Source organism: Oncorhynchus keta, chromosome 10 (genome assembly GCF_023373465.1).
Source record: "Oncorhynchus keta strain PuntledgeMale-10-30-2019 chromosome 10, Oket_V2, whole genome shotgun sequence".
NCBI classification, from domain to species: Eukaryota; Metazoa; Chordata; class Actinopteri; order Salmoniformes; family Salmonidae; genus Oncorhynchus; species Oncorhynchus keta.
In genome coordinates this window covers 32404407-32419658 of record NC_068430.1, presented here as the reverse complement: position 1 = coordinate 32419658, position 15252 = coordinate 32404407, and the positions used below count along the sequence as shown (strand labels likewise).

Sequence of the window (15252 nt, the reverse complement as noted above, 5' to 3'; positions counted from 1 at the left end):
CAAAGTGGTATTAAAGACCGATTGGGAATTGTGGCAAGGCCTGTTGAACACTTCAAATGTTCTCTTTCTTTTCAATCATAATGGAAGACACTCAGACTATTGTATACTGTATTAGTACTGAATGAGAGCTAGTCAATGTACTACAGAGTGATATAATGTATTCATTTATTTGTTATTTCTTATTTGATCACTTTTGGCTTCTTGGCGGTCACAATACATTCAGTTTCTGGTTTTAATGATAGCGCAGTAAACAAATCACACAAGAATATCACATTTCATACAAAATCTAAATATACTTGTCTTTTATAAAACATTTAGACATCTACAGTCATTTAATAGAGTCCTCTCTTGTTTCATCTGGCATAAAATTCACTGAGAAAGAACATGAAAACATCTGTCAAAATACATATTTCCTTTCATTACAGTACTTAAAATATCTTAATTTACCACAACAAAACACATACAATAATACTTCTGCCTCATGGGTTGCTAAAATAGAGAGGGGAAGTTTTAAAGTGTAACACGCATATCACCATCTCTCCCAGTGGATCCCAACTATTTTACATGGCTTCACTCTCACCTTCTTTCCTTCATGACCACTGACAGTGTCCACCATATTGCTTTCACCTCTTCAATTCTTTCAGTTTGGGGGTGAGAAAGCAAAGGACACATGGAAAGGTAGCTCTATAAGAGTATTGGCTTCTTCTCCCGTGTGTGGTAAAGCTAACTGCATCTCATTAGTCTAAAGTGGCTTCTTTTCCCTGTCTCCTTTACTTCATCAGATGTCAAAGTGCTGGGCAGACAGCTTTTAGCAGATTCACGGTAGGCTTGGACAGAAGGAATGGAAAGGGAGAAGTAGAAATGGCGAAAAGAGAAGAGGTCAGTGAAACATGCAGAGTGATTGGTTGGCTTGGATGTCTGCGTGGGGCTGAGGGGAGGTTACTGAGTAGGAGAATGGGAGAGAGTTCCTGGTCAGTCCCCAGAATCAGCAGTGGGAATCCAGTGTATTACTAACATGACAGTAGAATGCTAATATTCATGGGTTGCACATTTCGTCACTCATTTTATGGTTGATGCCCGACTGCGCATCAGAGAATGGACATTAACCTTCTTATGACGGTATAAAAGGTCAGCCATTTTGGCAAGGGAGTTGATAAGCCAGTTCTGTGATAAGATATTGTGTAAAACAATGAATTTGAAGATTATCTGCACAGTATGTTTATCTAACTAGCCAACCATTTTAAGTGGAATGATTCCAATATTTTGTCAAATTAACTGCCAATATGCCAACATTCCATACAAGCAATGCTGTCAATCAATAGCCATACCCTGACAAGTTGCAAATGCAACAAGTACTGATTTTGTATCATATAGCACATATAGCTTTTGATGTAATCAATAATTTAGACATTTATTGTCGGTTTATATAATGTATATTCATTCTATAGGCTATTTACAGAGAATTATTATTTTTTTAAATCCCCATAAACTGTATAATTATATGACAATGTTTTATACAATTTCTGCTAAACCACGTCTTACTTTTATTTGCTTGCATAAGTCAAATCAAGATTATGCCTCTACTGCCATTCATTCCAATTAGACTGTTTTGGATTTCTCCCTGACCAAAATAGCTGCCATTATCATCCCATTCTGGAACTTTGAGGGTTTATGACATAGCTCCTTTTAGCAATTTAATAGGATCTGTATGGAGTGAGGGACCTAATCTCCAAACCTTTTGAGGTGCAGTGCAAGCTCATTCTCAGAAACCCTGTCTGTATCCATTCTCTGTTGTCGGGAGCGTGAGGGGATCAGATATGTTTATTCATCTAACTTTTATTTAACCAGGAAATACCTTCGAGTTTGACCAGAGGGGTATACTACGATGCAAACTAGATCTATCTACTCAGTGTTTTTTGAAGCTAGCCAGCTTCAGTTAGCTTCCAATTCCAGCTCGGGCTTCAACCGTTCTACAACAGTGGATATTGCTCGTCCGCCTGCCACTAACCCTAGCAGGGTTGTAACTGTGCGTGCATGTGACTAGTCAAACCCTAAACTCTTCATTGAGACAATGTTGAAACATCAATTCATGGGCAAGTCAGTGCCACATTTTCATCTGTGCCAAACTCAAAATTCAGCAGGATATTATTTGAAATAGACTTTCAGAAGTGATGTTTTGATTGATTTCTTTGGTGTGGTTATCAATGCATGAGCACATTTTCTCCCCACTCCATCAATAAACATTTTATAAAGTCATACAACATTTTTACTGTGTGTGATGTTTCAAATGCATTTGTCATTAATAAAATGTGATAGGTATTTTAACATAAGGATTTTTTACACGCAAACATTTGACTAATAAAATATTTAATCAGTTGTCTTCCTCAAATGATGTGGATGATGCAATCTTTGAGGGAGAGGGAATCTGATTTCATTGGTCCTTAACTCATGGCTCAGACACTTAAATGTATTTTAGTTAGACTGGCCCAGAGCAGGTTAGATCTGAAGGGTTAGTTGACAAAAAAATTTACCTGGCTAAAAGGTGAGACACTTTCGTGGTACCAGTTACCCAAGTTGAACTCGGAGACCTTGTTAACTCAAACTACATTCGTAGTATAGAGCTCTGGATATGACCTCCATGTTTGTATTTGTGTTTGTATGGGGGGATTGGTGTGTGTTTGTCTTCAAATCCGATTCCTCCTTGAGGCTTTCTAAGAATAGACTCTCCCGGTCTGCACCCCTCTGGCTGGTCATCCTTTAGAATATGCTCTGTCTTCTGTTCTTTCCTCGACCTGGGTTTGGTAAAGAGAACACAGGCTTGACATGACTGAACATGGTTTATTTCCAGTAGTCACGTTGACTCATGGTTTATTTCCATTAGTCGTTTCGTATTGTGATGGTTTATGGACGTAATATGTGTTGCACTGTGTTGAGAATGTACCTGGAGGCTGGAACACTGAGCTGCGGTGGCCTGGGTCTTTCTGCAGTTGAATCTCTCTGAGTGAAAACACCGAGGAGGCTAAGGTGGGGGGTGAGAAATATTGGTCAATGCTGTTTTCTGCACATAATGCACAAAACAAATTGCCACTCAATAAATCATCCTCAGCACATGACTGATGTCAAATACATCTGTGTGTGTGTCTTACTGTCTACGAGGCTGTGGATGTTCTCTCCCAGGCTGAGGAAGTAGGGGTGTCTAAGAGATGCTTCAGCCGAGACTCTGGTCCTAGTGTCATACTGAAATAAAACAGAGATACACACTTAAAACCAGAATAGCGTTTTGATATACAACACTAGTGGTTACAGGTTGGTGTAGGAGTGGTTTCTTACCAGGAGTAGAGCAGTAAGCATGTCAATCCCCTCACTATCCAGCCTGGAGAAGAAACACAGTACTTGTTTAGTTGTGATTTATGTTACATGAGCAAGTGGTTGGTAAGTGGTCTTTATTGTGGTTGTGTAACCTGGGCACGTGGTTGATGAGTGGTTGAGGTCTGTACTGGGAGAACATGTAGGATCTGAACTCTTCATTACTGGAGATACCGGGCCAGCTGTCCTCGGTTGGTGTACCTGAGAGAGACGGGAGAGGGTCATTCTTCATATTCTATGTATGTATTTGAATCCTCACTACTTACCCTAGCAAGATGGCTCCCTGTGGTGTAAATGAAATAATATAATTACCAATGAGTCTGAAGACTAAGTGCAGCTCCTCCTTCACTGTGGAACCGGGGAACATGGGACGACCCGTCGCCATCTCAAATAGAATACATCCCACGCCCCTTTTAACACAGAAAGCACAGGCACACGATTTCAATGGAAAGTGAAGGGGAATGTTCGACATTGCAGCCGACTTTAAAGTTGAGTCGAGACTGATCTACAAATCACCTTGCGTCATAAATAAATACTCAGTATTATTTGTACCCATGATGCATCATGGATTTGCTGCTCACAAACACAGTCAAATTGATCTTTGGAGACTAATGCCTGAAGGGAGGTGGTAATGGTGGTAGTGTCTTGAAAAATTAAAGGAGAGCCGCACACTCTAGGAGCTCAGATGCAATAATGTAATAACCTAATAACCAACGTTTCGACAAAGTGCTGTCTTCATCAGGGTATAATGACAAACACTGTGGGTCACTAGTTTTATATAATGTCAAAGGACACTCACAGGTGTCTGTAACCATGGCCGGGTGTGGCCTGATATCATTGGTTCATCTACAGATATAAAAATAACATTCCAAAAACATAAATGGATAGCATACGATCATAGATACAATTCAGCCACATGGGACTACAAACATTTACAATAGCAAATCACAATCACAAGAAAGTCTTCAGATCAATGTCTACATTGAGTCCGAAGGGAGCAAGGGTCTTTAAATGAAAGATCCAGGCAGCCTCTTGTTTTAACTAATTGTTTTGGTCACCCCCTCTCCTAGGGAGGGTGACATGTTCGATGCGGATATAACGTAGGTACGAAATCGAGTGGTTTGCTTCCAAAAAGTGGGCTGCAACTGGGTAAATCGAGTCTTTGCACCTAATGGTGCTACGATGCTCCGAGATTCGTACTTTTAATTCGCGCTTTGTTTTACCCACATAATTTTTACCACAAGGGACAAGTTATAAGATAACTGCCTTAGTGGAGCACGTGATAACACCTTTGATTAGGATCTGTATCCCTGTTTGGGGGTGTTTAACTGGTAAATGTAGATCCTTCAATCTCTGAGATTTCTCCCCCGCAAGAATATGATCAAAGGAGGGTCGAAAACGCATTACCGATACTGTCATCGGATCTTAGAATGTGCCAATATTTGTGAACGATTTCCTTAATTTGTTCAGAGCACTTTGAATAGCGGGTAGTTAGAACGCAAGAATGCTTATTTTTGCGAGACTGTCCTTGAAAAAGATAATGTCTCGGTTTGTTTTGAATTTTCTCAATGGCAGTTTTAATCTGACCATTTTTGTACCCCCTCTACTTTAATTTTCTTTGCGTTTCTTTCTGTCGAAATGTGATTCGTTTTTTGCTAATTCTTTTGATTCGACAGAATTGGCTGTAGAGCAAACTGTTTTTCAAGGGAATCGGGTGACAACTATCAGCCCTCAACAAACTGTTACGATCAGTAGGTTTCCTGTAAAGATCAGTGTATAGAACATTATCCTCACAGAAGATCAAGAAACTGATTTGACGCGTGTCAGATTGCATAGTAAATCTCAGATGATCAGAACAAGATTTAAGAAAAGCATGGAATGCCTGGAGCTCTTTGGCATCACCCCTCCATCAATATGCCGTTGCCAAATAATGATGTTCGGCAAGAAATTATTTTTGAGAGGATTGAAAATGGACTGTTTCTCCATTTAACCCACATACAAATTAGCATGGTTAGGAGCCATGGGGGATCCCATAGCAGTACCCTTCGTCTGAATAAAGAAATCATGAAACATGAAATAGGTGTGTGTGTGTACTATTTCAGCCAATGTTATAAAACATGCACTGGAAGGTATCACGTTGCAGAAGAAAATGTTCCATAGCTCCAATACCGCCCTCGTGTGGAATATTAATGTATAATAACTCAACATCAAAAGTAACTAACAAAGTATTCTCAGGAAGAGGATCAAGAGATTCAATGATAGAGATCATACTGCTGGCGTCCTTTACCAAGGAGGGGAGCTGTTCTGCAAGTGGTCTAATCAAAAAGTCAACAAAAAATGATAAAGGTGCCGTTTCTGCATCAATGCCCGCTACAATAGGGCGCCCTGGAGGTTTTGTAACATTCTTGTGTAATTTCGGCAAAGTATAAAAAGTAGCAATTTTAAGTAGCCAAAAAGTTATGTTCTTTTTTGGTTATCTGACCAGAACATAAATACCCATCTAAGACGGTAAAGATCGTGTTCTGAAATTGGGAAGTAGGGTAATTTCTGAGTTTCTTGTAAAAAGGTGTTGTCAAGCAGTTGTCTGACACTCCTATACATAAACAGTCCTATCCATGAGTACATCCAACCCACCCTTATCAGCAGGGGGGTAAGGACTGACATAACCGATTGTAAATCAAGCAACGCTTGTTTTTCATCCTTAGATAAAATATGGAAAGATATGTACTCCTGTTTGTTCTTAAGGAGATGAACAACCTATTATTTAACAAGTCTGCAATATGTCTCAATAGAGTGATTGTGATTGGATGGAGGTACAAAATAACTCTTACTTCTAAAAGGAGTCAGAGTACCTGCAGGTGAGCAACCTACTGGTTCAGTAGAAACATCATGATTAGGGGAGCTAAAGTATTCCCTTAAACGGATGTTCCTTAACATCGACATCGTTGCACTGAGTTGTAGGCACAAAGGATAACCCTTCATAAAGCAAGGAGACATGTGCAGGGCTCAATATCTTGCTTGATAAATTGAGGACACTCAGTCCCGTGGGTTCTGGGACCGTGTAAACGGTCCCCTCTGGTAGTGTCTCCATGGAAATAACAAACCCCTGGAGAGACACACACACACACACACACACATACTGATGGAATCATAACATTACATCACATGGGAGCCAGCATGCACACACACAGTCTTGTTTTGCTAAACTTGTGGGGACACACAATTGACTCCCGTTCAAAATCCTATTTTCCCCAACCTTAACCCTCAACCGAACTCCTAAATATAACCTTTAACCCCTAACACTAATTCTAAACCTAAACCCCTTAGAAATAGCCTTTTTCCTTTTTTGGGGGTTTGTTTACTATTCTTATGGGGACATCTGGTCCACATAAGTATAGTTAAAAATGTCCACACACACTAATCTGCCCCACCCCTGCACACACACACAGACACACACACACACACACACAGCAAGAGGTTCGTCGGTAGAACAGAGACACAGACACACATCAAAGACTGTGTTGGGATCACGAGCAGGCCTGTGTAAGAGGCAGGGTGTCAGAGTACACTGCTTCCCTTTGTTTATCACTGAGGGTGTCTGCACCGATGGAGACCCATCCACTGATGAAAGGAATGTTTTGCAAATTAATTTATGAAAGGTTCTGTATTGTTGTGTTACTGGATAATAGCCTTTGGAGATTCAAGGTTAATGAATGTGATTGCTGAAATGATCACCATGGTGATTGCTCACATCAAGAGTGGTGGCTTACATGCGAGTTAAGTAAAGGAACAGCTTAGCTATGTTGCTGTGACGATTCATAGTGTGGTAAACATATCTAATCAAAACATGTTCTCCCTCATTTAGGTTTTCACTCTGGTAGTGTTAATGAAGGTTAAAACTTCTTCAGGATCGGTGGGTCCCCTGCTGGATGATTGAGCTTACGTAGGCTAATGCAATTAGCATGAGGTTGTAAGTAACAAGAACATTTCCCAGGACGTAGACATATCTGATATTGGCAGTAAACTTAAATTCTTGTTAATCTAACTGCACTGTCCAATTTACAGTAGCTATTACAGTGAAAGAATACCATGCTATTGCTTGATGAGACTGTACAGTTTTGAACATGAACAGTTATTAATAAACAAATTAGGCGCATTTGGGCAGTCTTGGTACAACATTTTGAACATGGATGCAATGGTTCATTGGATTGGTCTAAAACTTTGCACACACACTGCTGCCATATAGTGGCCAAAATCTAAATTGCACCTGGGCTGGAATAATACATGATGGCCTTTCTCTTGCATTTCAAAGATGATGGGAGAGAAAATAGTTTTTTTCCCCTTTGTATTATCTTTTACCAGATCTATTGTGTTATATTCTCCTACATTCCTTTCACATTTCCACAAACTGCAAAGTGTTTCCTTTTAAATGGTACCAAGAAAATGTATATCCTTGCTTCAGGGCCTGAGCTACAGGCAATTAGATTTGGGTATGTCATTTTAGTCGAAAATTGAAAAAAAAGAGAGGCCGATCCTTAAGGGGTTTTAAACAATGTGACACTGAGTAGGTTTGTTGAAATGCCTCTGTCTCTGTGAGTCAGAATGGAGGTGTGTGTGTGTGTGTGTGTGTGTGTGTGTGTGTGTGCGCGCATATGCGTGTGTATATGTGTGGAATGTACTCACCACATGTCGATGGGTGTAGAGTACTCTGTGGTACCCAGCAGTACTTCAGGGGGGCGGTACCATAGAGTCACCACCTCGTTGGAGTAGGTCTTAGTTGGCACAGACTTGGCCCGGGCCAGACCTGACCAATCAAACAAACAGTCATGAGCTGGATCTCAAAGAGGGAGCATTTTATCTACTGATCTGGTCTTCTATCTACATGCAGGATACGTGTTGAAAAGGTTAGAGATAATATTAGGGCTGGGGCAATACCAATTTCGCAATTTTTGTTTGTATGCCAAGAATAAAAACAGGATGCAGACCAAACTCTTTGGTCCTTTTAAAAACAATCTGTAGGTAAATTAATGTGTGCTATAGCTTGGAAAATAAATAAATTACTCTGGATGACAACATACTGCTGTTTGTTTCTAACATTAGGGCAGTTTTCCTAAAGAAGTTAAATCGTGTTTTCTTTCCTTGACATGATACTAAAGAGTAATGCGATGGTATCGTCCCAGCCCTAGATAATGTAGAGGGAGATCTGTTACTAGGTTACCAATGTCAGTGTATCTGTATGGTGAGACTGTGTGTGTCATACCGAAGTCTGCTAGTTTGAGCTCTCCCTTGTCATTGATGAGCAGGTTCTGAGGTTTGAGGTCTCTGTGAAGGATCTTCCTCTTATGGCAGTAGGACAGACCACGTAACAACTGGAACATAAAGATCTACAGAGAGAGTGAAGGAGAGGGGGCAGAGAGAGAGAAGGAGAGGGGGCAGAGAGAGAGGAGAGGGGGCAGAGAGAGGGAAGGAGAGGGGCAGAGAGAGGGAAGCCATAACGTCTCTGTCTGATGATGATTAACGGTGTTCAGTAGGCTGGACTAACCTTGACATTGTTCATGCACATGAGGTTTCCACAGTTGTCCAGGTACTGTTTCAGATCACTATCCTGAGAGACACACATGCACACATTTTCAGAACTTTAACTTGTAAGTAAAACAAGCAGATATAACACAGGTTATTATACTGATCATGAAGTATTTGAAAGGTGTGTACTACTCACCAGGTACTCAAAGACTAGAGTGAGGGAGCGTTCTGTGTGTATGATGTCATGCAGCGTGACAATGTTGGCATGTTTTAGGTTCTTCAGTAGAGACACTGCAGAGACGCACAGAGAAAATGGTTGGATGCTGCATGGAGGAGTGAGGACATCCTAATGACATTTTAGCGCCACTGGGTGGTAGTGTTCTGCTCCTGAGTTCTTCTGAAAAGCTACTGTAGTAAATCTGAGACAAAAACCCTGTTGGTACAGTATGTGTTTTGTGAGAAGAGGTTAGGAGAGGTTTGATGGTTGTATTAGTCTCTCTAGATGGACATGATGCCTCCCACAATGTACCAATGTTCCAGCATACATACGCTGTGTGTTTTTACCTTCCCTGATAGCTGTACAGGGCGCTCCCTCCTCGTGCTCTAACCTAATCTCTTTCAGCGCCACCAGGTTTTCCGTCAGTTTGCTCCGCCCCTTAAACACTGTGGCATATGTCCCCTACACAGGAACAGGAAGTAATTGAAACAGGAAATAGGAAACGGGAATAATTAGTTAATCACATCAGTTTTTTACATATACAATGGTCATCACTTTATGGCCATGCCAAATGTCTTACCCTGACTACTGAGCCTAACCCATAACCTTATCCCTAACACTACCCTACCTTACCCATAACCTTATCCCTACCCCATAACCTTATCCCTAACCTTAACCCTACCCCATAACCTTAACCCTACCCCATAACCTTTACCCTACCCCATAACCTTATCGCTAGCATGAACCCTACCCCATAACCTTATCCCTAACACAAACCCTACCCCATAACCTTATCCCTAACACGAACCCTACCCCATAACCTTACCCTAATACTAACCATACCCCATAACCTTATCCCTAACCATACCCCATAACCTTAGCCCTAATACTAACCATACCCCAAAACCTTAGCCCTAATACTAACCATACCCCAAAACCTTAGCCCTAATACTAACCATACCCCATAACCTTAGCCCTAATACTAACCATACCCCATAACCTTAGCCCTAATACTAACCATACCCCATAACCTTAGCCCTAATACTAACCATACCCCATAACCTTAGCCCTAATACTAACCATACCCCATAACCTTAGCCCTAATACTAACCATACCCCATAACCTTAGCCCTAATACTAACCATACCCCATAACCTTAGCCCTAATACTAACCATACCCCATAACCTTAGCCCTAATACTAGCCATACCCCATAACCTTAGCCCTAATACTAGCCATACCCCATAACCTTAGCCCTAATACTAACCATACCCCATAACCTTAGCCCTAATACTAACCTTACCCCATAACCTTAGCCCTAATACTAACCTTACCCCATAACCTTAGCCCTAATACTAACCTTACCCCATAACCTTAGCCCTAATACTAACCATACCCCATAACCTTAGCCCTAATACTAACCATACCCCATAACCTTAGCCCTAACTTATAAAGAAGGTTTGTTTGGCTACCAGGTATCTTTTGTCATTGCTGTCTCTTTTTTTGAAACACTGGCTTGTCTCATGGCAGGATGTAAGGTATTTTAAACATGACCACCTTGTTATGTAGATGAGCAGTCATAGTTGACCAGACACTAGTTCTGTTAGGACATGTGTTTACAGTAAACTAACCCCCGCCCCCTCGACCTAGACTGCATGCCATTCCAGAACACTGCTTCCACCATGCTGTCTTCCATGTTCACTCTTCCACAGATCTGGCAGGACTGCATAGGTTTCAATATGACGCAATATGAAGGAAACTAAATACAGGGATTGCTTACACCTATCCAGCTATTGTGAAACGGAGTGACTGAAGACAGGTGGAAGGGGACAACTTTCTGTTATGAGATGTAGCCCAGTTGTTGACCCTAATGACTGAGCATGACTAGGACAGATGTAGCCCAGTTGTTGACCCTAATGACTGAGCATGACTAGGACAGATGTAGCTCAGTTGTTGACCCTAATGACTGAGCATGACTAGGACAGATGTAGCACAGTTGTTGACCCTAATGACTGAGCATGACTAGGACAGATGTAGCACAGTTGTTGACCCTAATGACTGAGCATGACTAGGACAGATGTAGCCCAGTTGTTGACCCTAATGACTGAGCATGACTAGGACAGATGTAGCACAGTTGTTGACCCTAATGACTGAGCATGACTAGGACAGATGTAGCTCAGTTGTTGACCCTAATGACTGAGCATGACTAGGACAGATGTAGCCCAGTTGTTGACCCTAATGACTGAGCATGACGAGGACAGATGTAGCCCAGTTGTTGACCCTAATGACTGAGCATGACTAGGACAGATGTAGCCCAGTTGTTGACCCTAATGACTGAGCATGACGAGGACAGATGTAGCCCAGTTGTTGACCCTAATGACTGAGCATGACTAGGACAGATGTAGCCCAGTTGTTGACCCTAATGACTGAGCATGACGAGGACAGATGTAGCCCAGTTGTTGACCCTAATGACTGAGCATGACTAGGACAGATGTAGCCCAGTTGTTGACCCTAATGACTGAGCATGACGAGGACAGATGTAGCCCAGTTGTTGACCCTAATGACTGAGCATGACTAGGACAGATGTAGCCCAGTTGTTGACCCTAATGACTGAGCATGACGAGGACAGATGTAGCCCAGTTGTTGACCCTAATGACTGAGCATGACTAGGACAGATGTAGCCCAGTTGTTGACCCTAATGACTGAGCATGACGAGGACAGATGTAGCCCAGTTGTTGACCCTAATGACTGAGCATGACTAGGACAGATGTAGCCTATTTAGTCTGACTGCTCCTCTGCACTAACAGTAACTCAGGGTTCACGAGTACAGTCTGAGACGACAGATAAGTAGCCACTGTGTGTGAGACTACACACACCAGTTCTATAAATCAATCTAATATTGCTATGTAGGACTAGGTATGCAGTAGGGGAGACCGGGGTTGGTTGTCACACGTTTTACTCTCGTGTAGTTCTCAGCACCAGTATATCTTACAAGACTATTTTCAACATTATAGAAAGAAAGGCCTTGGGTTGAAATGGGGACCATTTTTATCCTCATCTTATTCCAACATGGAGTTATAAGCAATCAAACACACTCTGTACACTTGTGACAACCAGTGTGTAGTTGGTTGTCACAGTGTTTGTTAGTAGCTTATTCTTTTTGGAACAGGAAAAGAAGCACTATAGCATACATAGTCTTAGAAATAGCCAAGCCTTTCTTTGATCAAACAATATTTCAAACAAAATTCTGCATTTTATGACTTGAGAACAACATATGACATTTTGAGTAGGTTTGTGTGGGTGTGTGTCAGAAACAATGTGTGCGGCAACAAACCCAGATGGAGCCGATTCCTCTGCCCAACGGATGTATACATGATGCATCGGGAAGATGCCGTTTAGACATCGTTTGCAAATTGTCAAGACGTCTCCGATGTATTTAGAATATCTACATTCTAAATTCTACATTGTTTATACGTCGGCCAGGCATCAACATTATTTTCTGGTGTCTCGGTGACGTCTCTGTGTAAACACTCTCCACACTACATATTCCCACGACATTTTGATATGTTGGCCAAAAGTGTTTGTGTTTACTGGTAAGGGAGGTCTTTATAGCAACAACACAAGAGAGCTTGGGATTTATTGTATACTGGCAGTGGCAATGTCCCCAATTAATATATGGTTATAATGGAGTTGGTAGGGACAACCAACCCCACGTTCCATGTGACAATTCCCCCCCAATGCTGGGATGGAGTCTTTCTGCTTTTCAACAAACATCATTTCATAGTTCTAAAGATTTATAAAGAACTTTATTTTATTTTCTCTTATGAAATACACATTCCTCTCATCTCAGAGGTTAAATAGAAGGTGAACATCCACACACTGAATAGCTACACTGGGAATACCCACACACCTTTAGTTTCAACCATTCTAATTTCTCTGTATCCTGCACCTATTAAAACAGCTGGATGTGTGCCTTAAACTGCAGCTGAAAGCACGTAACCATAGCGACATTCTTACCTCTCCCAGTTTTCCCAGTTTCACGTACGTCTCCAGCTTTCCAAAGCCAATGTCAGACTGTATGGAAAAATACACAAGGTACCATAAAGTTATGCAACACCCAATTCCCCCTTTGTGAGAAAATAATTGCCCCCTGACGCTCAATAGCTGTTTGTGACAAATGTTTGCCCACTCTTGCTTGTAGAACTGCTGTAGATCAGCAACATTTGTGAGTTTTCAAGCATAAGCTGCTCATCTCAAGTCCTGCCACAACATCTCAATTGGGATTAGGTCTGGACTATGACAGATGGCCTGACATTCTCCTGTAGAATTCTCTGATACAGAGCAGAATTCATGGTTCCTTATATTAAGGAAAGTCGTCCAGGTCCTGAGGCAGCAAAGCATCCCCAAACCATCATACTACCACCACTACGCTTGAATGCTGGTATGAGGGTATTAGTGTAGAATTCAGTGTTTGGTTCTCGCCGGGCATAATGGGACCCATGGCGTCCAAAAAGTTGACTCAAGTTTGCCAAGAAGCACCTGGAAGCATCTGGATGATCAAGACTCTGACAATGTTTTCAAGACTCTGTTTTATGGACAGATTATTCAAACGTATAACTTTTTGGATGCCATGGGTCCCATTATGCCTGATGAAAACCAAACACTGCATTCCACAGTAAGAACCTCATACCAACAGTCAAGCATGTTGGTCATATGATAGTTTGGGGATGCTTTGCTGCCTCAGGACCAAGACGATCCAAAAGATACAATCAAGTCTACATGAAAATGGGTAAAAAGCAACACATTTTATGTTTTGGAATGGCCTAGTCTAAATCCAGGCCTAATCCCAATTGAGATGTTGTGGGAGGACTTGAAATGAGCAGTTCATGATTAAAACCCCACAAATGTCACTAGTTAAAGCAGTTCTGCATGGGAGAGTGGGCCAAAATCCCTCCACAGCGTCGTGAGAGACTGATCAACAACTACAGGAAGCGTTTGGTTGCAGCTAAAGGTGGCACAACCAGTTATTGAGTGTAAGGGGGCAATTTACTTTTTCACACAGGGGAATTGGGTGTTGCATAACATTGTTTATCAATTAAATGAAATAAGTATGTCATTGTTGTGTTATTTGTTCACTCAGGTTCCTTTAATCTAATATTAGGTTTGGGTTGAAGCTCTAACATTCATTCTACTGACCAGGAAAGCCCGCTGGGACATGCGGCTGAAGGGTTTGATTTAGGGTATTAGGGTATGCGTGTATTAGGGTACTGCAGAATGGGTGTAAAGGGGTACAGGGTACTGAACAGTGATGACTGTCACGACGTGTCCGAGTGGATTGATTTAGGGTGTTTAGGGGTATGGGTGTATTGGGGTATGGGTGTATTGCGGTATGGGTATATAGGGGTTTGAGGTATGTGATACTAACCAGTGAAGCCTGTAGTGACATGCAGCTGAGGGGTTTGGGTTAGGGTATTGTGGTATTAAAGCAGTTGTTCCCAACAAGGGGTACTAGGACCAGTTGGGGTACTTGGTCTATCCACAAGGGGTACTTGAAGACTCATGAGACCATAGGCCTACTGGTAAAATTCAAATGAGGGGGTTCTTCAGGGGTACTCCAGGCAGAGCAAAATTCACTTGGTAGTACAGTAACCGAAAAAGATTGGGAACAACTGTATTAGGGTATAGGGGTACTAACCAGTGAAGCCCGTCGGGACATGCGGCTGAGGGGTTTGCAGGGAGGAGAGTTGTTCTCATTCTCCATTTCTCTCTGCATCTGCAGCTTTTTGAGGATCTCTGGAGGCAGGCGGATGTCCATGGGCAGAGACATACGCTTACTCACATCCTGCAGAGAATCAATCAGTCATCGATATGCAACACTCACACAATCATTATTTGTGCAAATACACACATCATAAATGGGCAATATTCTCACATGACACATTGGACCAGAACAGGTTTATTATTGTTGTTATTGTTATTATTTATTCCTCCATCCACCACCCTCTTTGGAGGACTTTGTTTTACTAAAATAAATGCTATTTTTTTACATACACATTATTCATAACTTTCACATACATGGTACTTCTATACACAGTATTACATGACACACAATATAGTTTGATCTACACATTAAATGGTATATGGTAT

General features: G+C 41.6%; 1 protein-coding gene across 2 annotated transcripts in view; it reads right to left on the bottom strand.

The window, feature by feature from the left end:
- Positions 1-148: 148 nt before the first annotated feature.
- LOC118388165 (cyclin-dependent kinase 18-like) overlaps positions 149-15252 on the bottom strand; it is a 58777-nt gene continuing 43673 nt past the window's right edge. For both annotated transcript variants that reach the window (XM_052526866.1, XM_052526867.1), the window contains 13 exons: positions 14801-14947; positions 13123-13179; positions 9454-9568; positions 9086-9180; positions 8909-8971; positions 8627-8750; positions 8050-8170; positions 3679-3776; positions 3462-3567; positions 3331-3373; positions 3147-3237; positions 2942-3019; positions 149-2792 (listed from right to left, as the gene is read on the bottom strand). In XM_052526866.1, coding sequence (XP_052382826.1) covers positions 2758-2792; positions 2942-3019; positions 3147-3237; positions 3331-3373; positions 3462-3567; positions 3679-3776; positions 8050-8170; positions 8627-8750; positions 8909-8971; positions 9086-9180; positions 9454-9568; positions 13123-13179; positions 14801-14947 — 1173 coding nt within the window. In that variant the 3' untranslated portion in view covers positions 149-2757. The remainder of the gene's footprint in view (positions 2793-2941; positions 3020-3146; positions 3238-3330; positions 3374-3461; positions 3568-3678; positions 3777-8049; positions 8171-8626; positions 8751-8908; positions 8972-9085; positions 9181-9453; positions 9569-13122; positions 13180-14800; positions 14948-15252) is intronic.